Below are 15024 nucleotides of genomic sequence, written 5' to 3' on the forward strand. Positions count from 1 at the left end.
GCCGCGGCGGGGATCCTCCGGCCGCGGCGGGGATCCATCCGCGTTCTTATTCTTACCGAGTTAACAACTTATCTGCGGTCAGATCTATGCAAATAAATCAGTTACGGAATGCGTGGCCGCTTACGTGGATCAGCGCATCTTTATTACAAAAAAAAAAATAAAAAAAATAATAATTAAAAAAAAATTGACAGCCACAGCGGGGCGCCCCGCGTCTGCGTCCGCACCAGGCCGGCGTGACCTCACAATGCTTTCACCACGGGAGACAACTGTGCCTACGACAACACCGTTTCGTGGCGATAACTGACGTTATAAGTATAAAAGTGAGCGATCGGTGTCTTCCGCGTTGCTAACGCTAGATGGCGCATCTTCCACTTTTTTCAGACTAACGCTTTCTGGTTTATAGAGTTTACCTTGGTCAACCGACCAAATTTCCGGCGCAGGGTCTTCACCCACACAAGCTTCCGAGAATGTTTCTATTTTGGACCAATTGTGGTCTTTTTTGGTTGTAAGATCTATTAAGAAACTTCTCCAGTGAGCATTCCGGTCATGAATCTAGAAAAAAAGGGGGAAAATAATTAGATCTGAATTTTTTCTAATAATTTTATTAACTGGAGATTTAATCCAGCGCAAAAATTAAATGGTATTGGGGTTAACTCTGTGATACTGGGCTCAAATGCAAAAGCTGAACTCTGAAACACAAGAACAAGCCTGTTTTGCCAATTCTGCACTGATTTTCCGGCTCCACTGTCAGGGAACACTTTCAAAAGAAGCTAGAGTTTTAATATGCAGGCAAACATTAACTTAACTTGCAATTAGAGAAAATTGCTTCAAGGACCCAAAGGTCTCTGAAAACAGCTGAACTCAGCAATACATTTTTCAGCATATCACAACGCTGGAAACACGTAAAGTCGTATTCATCTGCTACACGAAGACGTTATAAGCCATCACGTTATGGCCTCTGTGTAAAGGGCTTAAAAGACTGCAGAGACTGTGGTAATCTAAAATGTGGTACCACCCCTTTTTTTTTCAAAAAAAGGATTCCATCAGTAATAAGCATTTTAAACAACCAGTCCTTCCTCATACACTTTTATAAGATTAGATTTTCATTTTGAAGGGAACAGGAGTACTTGGGAGATGACTGGCTGGAGAGCCAGTAGTGGGAGCTGCTGTGCTGCTGGAGGAAAATTGTGCACACTTCAGGAACGTATTTTTAAAAGGTGCGTATAGACGGCAGATCGATCCCCCAGCCCTAATATTCATGACCAATGAGCACCCTCATTGAGGGAAGAAACTTCTCTCAGTAGTTAAACGTCACCCCCAGTCTGCCTGCCACAACGACACCTGAGGGGCAGCGTACCAACACGTGTCTGCGCAAGGTGGACATGTCCGTGAAGGTTCTCTCGCAAGCTCTGCACTTGTACGGCTTTTCCCCGGTGTGAATGCGCTGGTGGCGCCGCAGAGCGCCCTGCTGAGTGAACGTTTTCCCACACTGCTCACAGAAGTACGGTCGGGTCTCTAACACACAAAAAAGAACACAGGAAGCAGAGAGTTAGAAGGCAGGTTCTTTTGGCTTTAATTTCATCAGGCAGAAAGCATAAAGAATTTTTAGAAGATCCATATTGATAAAGTGGTGTATATAGGAAGTATATGCTCAAGGCCCTGGTTTTTAAGCTTATGCGGTAAATGTTTCTTGGCTGCAAAGGAAAGCCTAAGAAAAGCTCTCTGATCTCGCAAGGGCAACAGCAGCAACCACAGCCACTCTCTGCTCCGACATCCTTCAGCACAAAAGTCCTCAGTCTTGTGGGCAAGCGTCATCAGAAACGACAAAAGACAATATCATGCTGTGTTTAACAAGCCAGGATCAGTATAAGTCCCGTTTCTCCTCATCACCTAATTCAAGGAGCTTATAAAAGTGGTCTGGAATAAAACGTCACCGTCTGAACTGCAAAGTAGTTCAGATCCAAGCTTCCACTGTTGCTTATCTTCCCAGCCCAAATGAGTTTGTTTTGTTACCTGCATGGACGTTACTGTGCTGGGCTAGCGAGGCTCTCAGTCCAAATGTCTTCCCACAAACCTCGCACTTGTAGGGCTTAGCACCCATGTGGCATCGTTTATGGCATTTTAAGTATTCATTGGTGGCAAAATGTTTTCCACACACATCACATTTAAAAAGGCGCTCTCCTGAGTAAAGAGAAAAAGACATTCTGAATTCTTTCAGCAGAATTTTGTACTTCAAAGTTGGTTTTCAGATGTCTTTCTATCCCTATTAGTTCCTTTCTGGTACTTGAAGTCTCTTCTGCAAGTTACAAAAACAAGCGTGCATCTTCTTCAAATCCCAATTAGCAATTTCCAGCAGTATAAAGGGAAGAACCAGATGGAAGGAACGGAAGTATTTAATGCCTACCTGTGTGGGTCCTTTTGTGGCCAGTGAGTTTGCCTTTATCAGCAAAGCAAGCCCCACAGTCCTCACAAATATATGGCTTTTCCCCCGTATGGGATCTAAATGGAGCAAACCACAAATAAGTATTAATAAATTAACTCCTGTAGCGCATTCTTAAAAATACTGTACTTGAAATTACATTCTGCACACTACAGGCAGCATACTTCATTTTTTAAATTAAGTGGAAAAAAGTACATTCTGCTCAGTCAGGAAATAGAGCGTTTGCCAGTATAGGTGCTACGCTAAAGCACTAAAATTCCCATTTAAGGTTTACCTTTTCCTCTCTCTCAGGCCCCACAAAATCCACCTTTCTTTCACAAGTTATAGGTTATGGTACCAGCACTGGAAGTAAGAAAGCAGGAACGAGGACAAGCTGCTGCTGCTGTGCTAGAGACTGAAAGTGCATCCAGACTGTCCCCAGCACAACCCCAGCAGCAGATCTCTTGGGAAATGCAGGACACGTTCTTGACTTCCATAACCCCTCCGTCTCATGTCCTCTGGCCTGCAAACTTTAACTGCAGGATATTCCCATTTTTAAGACAAAAGGCACTAAGGAAAGTCAGGCAAGCAGTGTTTCTCAACATGATTTTGAATTAGCTCAAATCAGAGAAAGTCTGAGCCTAACGTTTGGTCTTAACACTGTGATGACTTCCCTTATTCCAACCCAAGCAGTATGATGTGCAAAAACATGGATAACTTTTGAGTTGCCAGGCAAAATGCTATGCATATGAGACAGCCAGTTACCCAACACAAACCCCATGAGTCAATGTTTTGTTGCAGTCATACTGCACCTTTTACATGCAGCGCAGCTCTGCTGCATTTCAGCTGACACAGATTATCTTGACATTTCAGATGTTTTGCTCGTCCTGAATCAGTATACCTCACAGTATTTTACATCACTGTAAGAACATTTAGGTAGACAGAAGAAAGCTACTGTCCCCATTTTATGGGTCCAGAATCTCTAGTAATAGGATTTCTCTCACCTCATTTAGCTCGCCAACAGTTAAACTCCCCTTACATGCTATCTGCTAGGTTCCCTTTTAGGAGAAAGATGGGAAATTCGATAGGATGATTCACCCTCTCTTGGGAGAGGACACATTTAACACAGACACCACCAGAGAGCAATTCATCCAGACTAGCTCCAATGACTAGAGGGAGCCCAGATGAAAAGTACAGCTTTTGTATTGCATACAAGAAATGAAATCCCACGCTAAATGACTTGCTCAGAGTGATAAAGAGCGAGCAGGGCTCAACATCTGGGTCTCTGAGGTCCTTGACTAATTCTTCAGCTTGTGCTACTTTTCATCAGTGAAGGCCATCATCTTATTTTGAACACTGTCTCAAATGACTGGCTTTTGCTCACAAGTTCAGATAAAGCATGTTTCAAAATCCCGACCAAAACTGATGCAACAAGCAGATGCAGACAAAGCCTTTACGTAAAAGAATTAATCACAGATACTACAGAACAAATTATATCCCAGTGTTCCTGTTATAAGGACGTGCAAGGAGAATGACTCAGAACGGGGAAGGCAGAAGAAGAAAAAGAAGTGCTGAAGTACGCTGGGCATGCAGGGAGTGGTAATGGGAGAAGCAGTACTGTAGGCTGACCTGGTATGGATCTTAAGTTGTGATGGCTGAGCAAATTTTGAATGACAAATGCCACATTCGTAAGGTTTTTCTCCTGTATGTGTCCGCATATGAAACACTAATGCTGTTCGGGAGCTGAGGATCTTCCCACAGACAGAGCAGAGAGGGCGTTTGACTCTGCCTTCGTGCTTCCGCATATAATGTGTCCTCACATCTCTCTTTCTTTTAAAAGTAGCATTGCAAAGGGTGCAGGCAAACTGCCTTTCTTCAGTGTGGACACACGCTCGGTGCTCTTTCCAGCTGTTGTAACTAGCAAACGTCTTGCTGCAGATGTCACACTGATAGACTTTACCGGGCAGGCACTGATGGATATCTCTGCAGTGATCCACATACTTTTTCCGGGAGACAAACTGCTCATTACACTTGTCGCACGTTATTACATAGGCAGATTTCTTATTCACCTCACTTTTATTTACCGTCTTTATTTTAAACTCTTCATCTGATTCACGTTCTTCCACGTCCTTCTCATTAGAGTATTCATCATCCTCATCATCCTCCTCAGTACAGACCTCCTCATTCTCTCTGCTGTCTTCAACTTCTGAATACCCTGCTTCATAATCTACCTCCTCCTCGCCCTTCACACTCGTTTCACCTTCATCTTCATTCCCTTCTTCACTCATTTTTTCACTTCTTGCTTCAGCTTCCTTGTACTTCTGCTTCTGTTCTTCTTCCTCATTGCTACAGTCTGCTGCTGTAGCAGAACCCCCGAGTTCTTCCTCACAATTTGTGGTCTCTTCATGCCTCGCACACTTCCGTTGTTCAGCCTCCGATGTCCCATCCCACATCTCTCTGTCAGGATATTTGTCACAGCTTGTTGTGTTTGGTCTATGTGCAGGTGGAACTACCATCCAATAGACAGGCATAAGTTTCCTCTCTTGGCCAGACTCATGGATTTTTCTGTTAAAACAAACAAACAACAAAGCACAACTTCAATAGACTTAATTGTTTCAATTCAGACATGTTTGCCTCGGAGGAAGAGTCATTTCCTTCTAATTTTTCTTCACACAAATTAACAGCATGTTTGGAGAGCTGGGAACAGGGAAATTTTATGTAGTCGGACCAGTTAATTAAAGAAAATTAAAAGGTCTCAGTTCATCAAGGATGGTGCCTCTCAGGTATACATATTCATCATCTAACTAGTAACAGGATGGGCTGTAAATTTTCCTCCAAGGCCATGGTGGACAAGGTAAGAAATTATGGAGTTAAACCAAGGGAAATATAGATTAAATGCCTATATGGAAAAGCAAAACAGATTCCCTTGTAAGCCATCAGTTGCAGCAATTAACTCATCACTACTCAGTGCGTGGAACAAGCTATGTCACTACACTTGTGACACATGTGGAATGTTTTTTCTGCTACTGGACTAAACTATAAACAAATTTTGACATTTTTTACAAGGTAAGCAGGGATGCAGTAGAAAACCACCTATCTGCTGTACTGCACAGGCAGGATATGGACATGTTTGACAGGTACAGTGGCTTTTGTAGTTCTGCAAACTACTGTGCAATTTAAACACCTTGTTTTCAGTCAGGCAGTGCCTAATAAGCCTATGAAGCTCACGCTACCCAGAAAAATAGCATGCAGGATATTTGGCCCATAAAAACCATACTAAAGAGCACCACAATGCCCTGATGTTTATGAAATGGGCATTTTCCTGGGCATTTTAAACAGATGCCAACTCCTTTCAGGCTCCTATTAAAAACCCCAGATCTGAGGCTTCCAAAATCACCTAACAGATCCGGTTGCACAAGTCCTCTTTGATTCAATGGGAAACGTTCGCCTAAATTCCCGGTCTGGGAGACCTCAATCCAGTAATCCAGACTGAGAGCTTGATGAGGTCAATGGAAAAAATCTGTGCTGATTTCAATGCACTCCTGATCAGATCCACAGAATTCTGGAATTAAAGCAGAGAGGACTTCACGAACACCTTTAACCTGGTGCCCAGAGAGAAAACACATTTTCCCGTGCATGCACGGACACACACAGAGAATGCTATACCTTACATGGGTATTGTAAGCAGACCTCTGAGCAAAGCTGGCGGGGCAGTGTTCGCATTTATAAGGTTTCTCCCCCGTGTGCGTTCGTATGTGGACTGTCAGGCCGCACTTGGAACTGATGACCTTGTCACAGTACGGGCACGCCTGGTGATACCGCTTCTTCTCATGCACCCTGCGGATATGGTAATTTCTGTCCTTCTGGCGCTTAAACTTCTTGTCGCAAAACATGCAGGAGAAGCCCTGCTCATCGCTATGAACGGCAAGGCGATGCTGCCGGAGGTTCTGGTGAGTGGAGAAGAGCTGCTCACACGTATTACAGCTGTACTTGACAGCCAGAGTAACGTCATGCTTGAGCTCCATGTGCGACTGGTACTGCTCGGTAAAACAGAATGATTCATTGCACTTCTCGCATACAATCTGTGTCAAGGCTTTTGCCACATGCCGCGGTGATTTCCTATGTTCCGTTTTACTGTCAAATTTGGAAATTAAACTGTTTTCACCTTCCCACTGCTCAGGCAGAGTGTTCCTAATTACTACAGAGGCTTCCTTTGACTCAGCCTGACTTAGAAGAGAATGACTATTCTCGTTTTCCAGACTGACGACATCCATGCTGAGTCTGCTGCTGGTATCTGTCTTGTTATATTTTGGTAGCTTTGCTGTCCTTGATTTTGGTTCTGGAAAAGCAGAATCCGCTTGCTGTAGGCTTGCTGGTTGGCCTTCAATGAGTTCATAGCCAGCCAGTAACTTTTTATGTTTTTGCCTATCCCAAAGTTTCCTCTGCACGGGTATTGCCACAACTTGGGAAGAGTTACTCACTTTGCGGTTCTCTTCTTGCTGCATGCAAGTCCACTGTGGCCCACCATTTTCACAAAGCTGACCTTTCAGATGGAGGCTCAAATCTAAACCCTTCCTGCCCTCTGCTTTCACTTCTTCACAAATGTCAAGCAAATCCTTGCATTCAAGTCTTTCGGCTATTTCTTTCATCCGTTGCAGTTTTTCCGCTTCAATCTCCACTTCTGCAGTGTAAACAAACTCCAGGAAGGAGTTGAACTCTTCGGTGTAAATGTCTTGCAGAGTCACTGTGCAATTCTTGGTGTCCAGCATCTCATCATGCAGGAAGAGCCCCTTGAAATAATTGCTAGAAGCTGCCAAGACAGCTTTGTGAACCAGAAACTCCTCCTGAATTCCGAGATGTTGTGTGTGAACTGTCACATCACAGAGGTGACCAAACTGGTACAGAGAATGCAGTGCCCTCAGGAGGTTAGGAGCAGCAACCTTGGATTTCATTAGAATTTTCTTTTTCTCCATCCTGCCACAAAAACAGACAAACATTTGAGTGCTTGCACTCCCTCTTCCATGAGATATCTTTTCATTCATACACAACATCAATCACACAAAAAGCTCAGTGGAGATCCACGTCCTAATTCCTAATTTACAAGACGTTGCAAAAACCTGAAGGTTACTTCTGTCAATGCAAACACACTTGGTTTACTGCAGTCACAGATTTAGATTTACACTCCAGGATAACCCTTCAGAGTGAATATTCTTTAGCACAGATGGTAACAGTAATGAAATATGATTAACGTGCTTAGCCCAGCTTAATAATAAAACATTCTTCATAGAAGCACTTTTCAACAGTAAAGGTCACAACAATTTATAGTAGAGACAAGCATCTTTCCCCACTCTTGTATAAAGGGGGAACTGAAGCATAGCAAGTCACTTCCGATCGCTTCCAGGCTGGTGTTGAAACAGAGCCTATGTCTTCAGAGTCACACCAAGCTCCACACACTGCGCCAGGCAGCTCCTTGTGCCAAAGCAGGGGAATAAATCTTTGGATCTTGTTCAATTTTGTTTCTGTTTTTTTTTTTCTTTTTTTTTTTTTTTTTCTCTTCTCCCTCCACATAAACAATCAGACCTAGGGGTTAATAATGATAGTTAGTAAGGTTCTGATGTATTTGGCCACTTAAATAACATACAGGAACAAACTACATATCTAGAAATAGCTACAAATTCTTTGAGGAGGTAATAGTGTTTTATTTGAAAAATATTTCAAAAACGCTCCTTCTGAATCAACAAACAGAGGGTCAGATTTTTTTTGCATTTTGACATTTTCAGAAAGAAGAATTTGCGTTTCCCCACCAGCTCTAGAGACAGACAGTAGCTATTATTACAGTAAATCCCATGCCTGAGAACTCTGTGGCTTTCCTGTCTCAACCTGCATATGACACCTATACTGCTGGAACAGGAACATCTACCCTTGCCGATAAAGTACAACAACAATGCTGCCAACTTTACTGAGGCCTTTAGATGCTCTGATCTGATCCTCTAAAATGATATTCCCAATCTAGCATAGTTTTAAAGTGTCTGTTATTTAGCACATGCTTACAACAGCTTTGTAACCAAGGGAAGAACATTAGGCCAAAACAAACAGACAAACCAGCTTGTTATTGCTTAAAGGCTGCGTTTAAACTTGGCTTGCTATGCTTTCCTCTCACAGTAATAATGGTTGGCAGAAAATGACACCAAACTGTACTTTCACTTCTCATCTAAATTATGTTTGACATTATATTAAATACATTCCTGGCAGATATAAACTGTCTGATTAAGACAAACGTGTCTTCAACATAAAGTACTCGGAAGTCAAATACAATACATAGCCTAGAGTGAATAGGTTTGAATAGCAAGCTCAAGAGATAGCTTTGAGAACACTCTTCCTATTACAAGCTACCGCAGCAAGCACTGCAGAGGATAATCATCTTCTAGTCTGCAAGGCACAAGTCATCCAATACTTGTGACGTCCCAAATAATGTTTTAAAAACTGCATTTAAAGATTTAAACTGATTTTTCTAATGACCCCATTAAGTGCCACTGGAACGTTTACAGCTACATTTGCAGGAAATGGAGAAGATTTCCACTAGATATAAAATATCTGTAAATTTGAGTTATGGAGAACCTCAAATATTGGTACTTAATTGTGGGTTTGATGCTGAGTACTTGATGAGCTCCTGCAAGAAGTCCCACTCCAACCAATGAGACTGCTTGGGACCTCAGCCTTCTCACCTAGCTGGTGCAGAACCTCCTCGCTGCTAGCAAGTTCAAAGATGTTTACTCAGAGGAAATAAAACAAAAATATTCCTACAGGAAAAATACTTCGGAAAGGTAACTAGAAGAAAAAGACCTAACACATGTTGAAACACCCCATAGAAGCTAGAAATCTTGGAGGGGATGTGCAAAATAGCATTGTCCAAATTCTATCGGAAAAGGACTGCTCACACCCAGACTCCTGCAAACGTTCAATAATTATCAGTCTCTGTCTTATGAATTCTGGACACCAGGCATCTTTAAAACACTCCCAACTCAACATCTGCCAATTATTCCGTACCAGTGATCACCAGCTACATGGAGACACAACCCTAACAGCTCCTACAGTGCACGTGAAGGCTGAATTAAGCTTGGATCCAGAGGTTAATACCAAATTCAGCCCACAAATTCACAAAAGCTTCCACTTAATCTGTTCCCTGGCTCGCCCTTCTTAATGTTTTCCAACAGGATATCCTGCTTCATTTCTGTGCAGAACTGACCACAGGGTTACAAAGCTCACCGATCAGTGGCGCTTAAAGAAATCAATGAGCAGAGCTTGTCCTAATTTCCTCCTGCTCCTTTTTAAGATCCCCATCTGCGATAAATTCTCAATACGTGTTCCCATGTGAGCTCTACTAATACTAATATCTGATACTACGCCAACTGGAGAGGTACGTTCCAACATCATCTCTGTAGTTCAGCTGGTTCTAGATTAAATCAGCCCAGAAATGGTTTACTGAAATGTCTTTACAATGAAAAACGCCACAAATTAATCAATTCTCACAACTACCTTTTTTCAGAAAAAAAAATGAGACTGTACTTTTTGTTACCATTTAGAGAGGAAACAGATCTTTAGTTCTCTAAAGTGGTGTTGAACAGAGTGTTTTCATGTTGTAGAGTTTCATGAAGTTGAGAGTAGAACACAACGTTTCAGGGGTATAAAACAGTATGTAAGATTATTATTTTTTTCGCCAAAAAAAAAGTTAAGGTGATAGAAGATTTCCAAGTATTTTGCTTTCATTTTGGGGGGAAGGAAGTAGCTTCTTATACCTAATAGGTTGGTAAAGTTATTTTCTCCTTACTTTTTGCACTTCATTAACACTTAACGACAAGAGAAGATTCTTGAGGAATTACCATCCAGAGCAATGGCAATGCAGATGACAAATGTTGCAGTAAATCATCCAGTTATTGAATCAAAGAGAATGAAATATTTTGTTCTAATTGCAGGTTCATGTTGGCTTGAAATAACCACCAGTAATCAAATAGGAAAAATAATGGTAACATCATTAACATGTTTAATTCTATCCTTCCATTTATGAACAGAAGGCGACCCGGTCTTCGTAATTCTAACTTTCACTCTCAACTGCATCCATAAATCAAGCATTCCTAGAGCTGCACCCCATCTCTTTTCACTCTAGTCAGCCCAAAGCCCAAAAGGATCAGTACTTCTGCTCTACTGCAAACACACCACCCTAACCCGGCAGAACAAGTTCCTGGGTGGGACGCAGGATGGTCATGAAGGCTGAAAAAGTGCAATGGAGCAGGAGGAACATGCTCTGCTGCTCCACAACCCCTCTGCTATTTTCTCACACCCTCGGAAACCCTCTCTGAGCTCCTGAGGTGGCCAGGTTCGCACCCCACTTCGAGAAAGATACCACTGATCACTGTGGGTCATCATGAACCCATTACCACCTACAAAACCAGCACGCAAAAGGGAGCTGGTTAACAGCCCTAATAAACATAATTGCTGTACCCTGAAGCTACTTCTGAAAGCAACAAGCTGCTAGCTTCCAACACGCTGACTGCAGTGGGAAGATTTCCATGAAAACATTTTTCCCCGCATTTTGCATTTTACAGGTTGGTTTGTAACTTCTTTCAGCTTTTTGCCTGGTAATAAGGGAATAAACACTTTAAAGAATTTGTATGTATACAAGATTTACAGAAAATGCAATTAATCTAACAGAACCACTGCAAAAGCCAAAACACATTTCAATTCAATTACAGTTCCTAATAAGGCCACTGGAATAAGTACAGCTGTTTTCAAAAATAAAGCCTAACAGTGGCTTCCAATCTCTAGGAAAGGATTTATATTTGCTATAGCGCTCTTTTTTATAACGTGACAACCTAGTCAATGGCAGCTACCTAATTCAGGATGATTAGCACAGTAAATGAAGACATTTGTAGGAAGGATAGTAAATATTTCTAAAACATTGTTTGTTCTTAGGCTTTCACTGTTCACATCTACTTTGCAATTTCTGTGGGCCAGAGCGTTAACTGGTGAGGTCTTTGGAAGCGAAGACAGGGAAAGTACACCGATTTATACACCCAACTATCTAGGGTAGAAAAACCCAATAGGTCAAAGAAATTGAATTGTGTACCTCTCAAAAACTCTGTTATTTCACATAAACGTGCCCTGCTTTTCACAAAGTATAGAAAAATCTTTGGTTGCTTGATTTGCCCCAAATCTTTTCAATTAGATCTTAAATTTCCCTTCGGAGAAACTGAGGAGGAAACCATTCCTTAACTTATTTTCCCAGGAAGGGTTCCCTTAAACTCTCAACAGCTGCATGTATGTGTCCTGACAATGACCAAAGCAAGAGCCCTTGAAATATCAATGACTTTGGGGGGGGGGAGGGAGACCTGGTATGTTCTTCCTTGATCATTTTCAATCTCTGCAAAAACTGCCTAAGTATCTCTCTGAAGCACTGGTATGGCCTAAGAGCATGTAATTAAATGTAATTAATTGCTCCTCTTGATGCCTGGGCTACCATTTGGCAAAATAAGCCCAACATGGGTAGATCTTAACAGCAGTGCAACACCCCAGCTCCTGACTGATTAAATGAACTGCTCAAGAGATCAGGTTAAACAACCAGAGCTGCAGTACAAGAGGCTGAATATGTAAGAGCACACAAACTGCGCCAAGGAAAGGGCAGTAAGACTTACTGCCACAGATGCACAAGACCTAGCTTCAGTCCTCAAATAAGCCACACCTGACGCTTCAGATTTTTTCATTTTTTTTCCTGTAACATTTGCCCATCTTGTGATGATAAAATCCATAAATGATAGTAAGACAATAAGTTAACATTGATGAAAGTGTGCGTTGCAAGGGCATAAATAACAGCTGGAGTTACTCAACTGTATTAATCATCCAGAAAATTAAGCTCAATTCACTTAAGTTTCCACATGATGCAGGTACATAAAGTTAGATACGTCAGGACACCGAGCGAATAGGAACAACTGCACCTCTCCCGCCACAGTTTGTGGTCTGTTTGTGCACTGATACATAAAGTTGAGGAATTCTCATCCAGAGCATCCCAGTTTATCCTCCAGCACACTGCTGGACAAATCCTCCAAGAGTCATCTAAAGTTGCTTGGTTCTTTATTTTTAAACATACAGAACTTTGGTTGCTGCCTTGCTAAAAAACGAAGCGCGTTACCTCTTGAGACACAACTGGAAATGATCTTCACATGAGAAAACCAAGGCTAACCCCACTCTCCAGCACTGAGACTCGCAGCCCTATCTAATAGATGTCATTCCTCACACCACTGAAAAAACACAGCTGCAACCGTTTCCTGGTTTTTACCATTTACTTCGTGCAGCCAACAGATTTCTGCATGCTTAATGGCCTGCAGCGCGCACAGGTCCCGCCTAAGCCCTACAAAGACATCAGAAACCAAAAACATTTCTCCCTGTGCTCCCGGGTGAGGCCTCGCCGCCGCCATGCCTGCTCCTGAGGCGTCGAGGGCCGGCCTGCGCCCCGAGGGCGGCGGTGGTCGCCCTCCCGCCGGGCAGGGCGGTGCTGCCGGCAGCGGAGACGGTGCTTCCCGGCGGCCCTGGGGATACTGCCCGGCCGCCCCCTCAGGGCCGCCGCCCGGCCTTACCCTGCCTCGCTCCCGCCTCAGCCGCGCCCGCCGCGCTCCTCCCGCCCGGGCGAAACCACCGCTGCCCCCTCTTCCCCCGCCTTAGCGGAATGGTACGGCGCGGGGAAGGCCCTGCCGGCAGCGCCCTGCTGCCCGAAAGCAACATGGCCGCCTAGGCTTCGCTACATCGGCCTCTTGTCGTTTCGCAGCCATCTTGAGTGAGGGAGGCGGCGGGGCGGGAGCGGGCAGCCATCTTGGGCGCGGGCAACGAGTTCCCGCGCTCTCTGAGGGGAGACGCTGCTGGGCGCGGTCTCCTGGCGAAGCCATCAGAATCCCTCAAAATTGCAGGCGGGGGAGGGGCTGGTTTTACCCCCTAACTCGAGGGTTCACTTTTAATTATTTTCTCTCAAGAGACTACAGCAACTCCCCCGTTGGTCAGGAATACCACAGGGTGGTGCCAGGCCTTGCTTTTGCCTATATACATAGACCAGCCTGTAGATTTGTTTTGAGGAGGGTACCCGCCGTAGGCGGAGGAAAATCACGGATCTCTGTACAAGTTTTTTGGGGTTTTTTTTTGTTTCTGTGGGAAGGTGAGCCAGCCTGGCTCCAGACTCAGAGCAGATGAGGTTTCAAGGCCCAAGACCTGAAAACTGATTGACGCTGGCTGCCAGGGCTCGGTTCGCTCAGGTGTAGTACAGTACTATCTGTGTATGTCTCCAGGCCAGACTACAGCATAATTAACAATTTCTGTGGAGACTTCATTTTTCCAATGATCCATCCCCATCTTCATTAGGAAGAGCTGATTGAAAGAAATCCATGAATTTTCGTAGCTTGTGCTTAGCTGTTTCCACAAAACTGAAAAAAAAAAAAATAAAATCCAATCAAGTCAAAAAAACTTGTTTTCCCATGTACAGAGCGTGGTGTTTCGGTGTTTTAATCAGGTTAAATTGCTGCTGTTGCCACTGGCTGTCTACGATGGGTTTGTTCCTCGGGCACATTAGATGTCTTTTATCTTACAGCCCGGTTTGCTCTGCCAGCTAGATCAGTTCCCCACCATCTCCCAGCATGGATACTGATGGATTATTTCCAATGTTAAGAGAAAGGTTACAGGAGCAAACTTAAGAGTGGGCACTTCGGTGGCGTAAATCTGGGCTTAGGAGAAGCACAGACGGGGTCTCACATCTCCCAGAACCGCTGTTCCTGGAGGACAAGCTGCTGTTTCTCACCAGTGACCCCGTATTGCTGTCATTTATCACATCAAATGATTTTAAACAGCCGACAGATGGGAGAATCACTCCGTAGGCTGCCAAGTACTTAAGCACACAAATCTTGTTTCCAAGACAAATGACAGATAAATTCCTCCTTGGAAGCGTTTTTTACTTAAGTGCAGGTTTTAATCTTCAAATTTTAACGGCTTGTAAAAATGTTGGATGATGGTTGTAATTCCTTGAGGTATGTAAAATAAATCCCTCCATTAAAATAAACAGGAAGAGGCAGACATCACTGAAAGTTATTACGCTATTTACCTTTCTTTTCTGTACTTCTGTCACACAGATTTGAAACTGGATCCTATAATTATCAGGCTGCTGGCTACCAGATATTAGAAAATGTTCCTACAGTTTTGTGGAAACAAAACTACTGTAGGAAGGACAGAAAGAAAATATTTAGAATAAAAATAACTAGTGCAAATTCAACTTGCTTAGACTCATACAGGCTGAGAGGCAAATCTATCCTGACAGATAGCTCCCGCTGAGGAGTGCGTGCTTCCACCATGAATTTGGTTTTCAACCCTGATTATTTTGTTTGTATTCGGGGAATGTTTCTATTGTCAAGACACAGCTCTAGGAGTGGAGAGTATGAGCAGCAATATGAGTGATCCACGCTAAAATGTCAGGATAATATTCCTGTATCTTAGCACAAGGGAATGGTGTTTGCTTTTACTTTATCGGAAACCTGGTCTGCTCAACAGTTCTCACCCAGAGGAGTTGGGAGAGAAGA

At 43.3% G+C, this 15024-nt stretch overlaps 1 protein-coding gene across 2 annotated transcripts; it reads right to left on the reverse strand.

Annotated features, from left to right (window-relative positions):
- Window positions 1-196: 196 nt before the first annotated feature.
- Window positions 197-13097, reverse strand: LOC134512524 (GDNF-inducible zinc finger protein 1-like). 2 transcript variants are annotated; one of them, XM_063327940.1, is made up of 7 exons: window positions 13048-13097; window positions 6086-7393; window positions 4049-4984; window positions 2405-2499; window positions 2014-2181; window positions 1358-1515; window positions 197-552 (listed from the first exon to the last, which is right to left on the reverse strand). In XM_063327940.1, exons 2-7 carry the CDS (start codon window positions 7390-7392, stop codon window positions 307-309), a joined length of 2910 nt encoding a protein of 969 aa, XP_063184010.1. In that variant the 5' UTR covers window position 7393; window positions 13048-13097; the 3' UTR covers window positions 197-306. The 2 variants fall into 2 exon arrangements, with proteins under 2 accessions (XP_063184010.1, XP_063184009.1); XM_063327939.1 differs by lacking the exon at window positions 13048-13097 and adding an exon at window positions 12603-13027.
- Between the last annotated feature and the right edge of the window lie 1927 nt (window positions 13098-15024).

Source organism: Chroicocephalus ridibundus, chromosome 3, assembly GCF_963924245.1.
Source record: "Chroicocephalus ridibundus chromosome 3, bChrRid1.1, whole genome shotgun sequence".
Classification (NCBI taxonomy): Eukaryota; Metazoa; Chordata; class Aves; order Charadriiformes; family Laridae; genus Chroicocephalus; species Chroicocephalus ridibundus.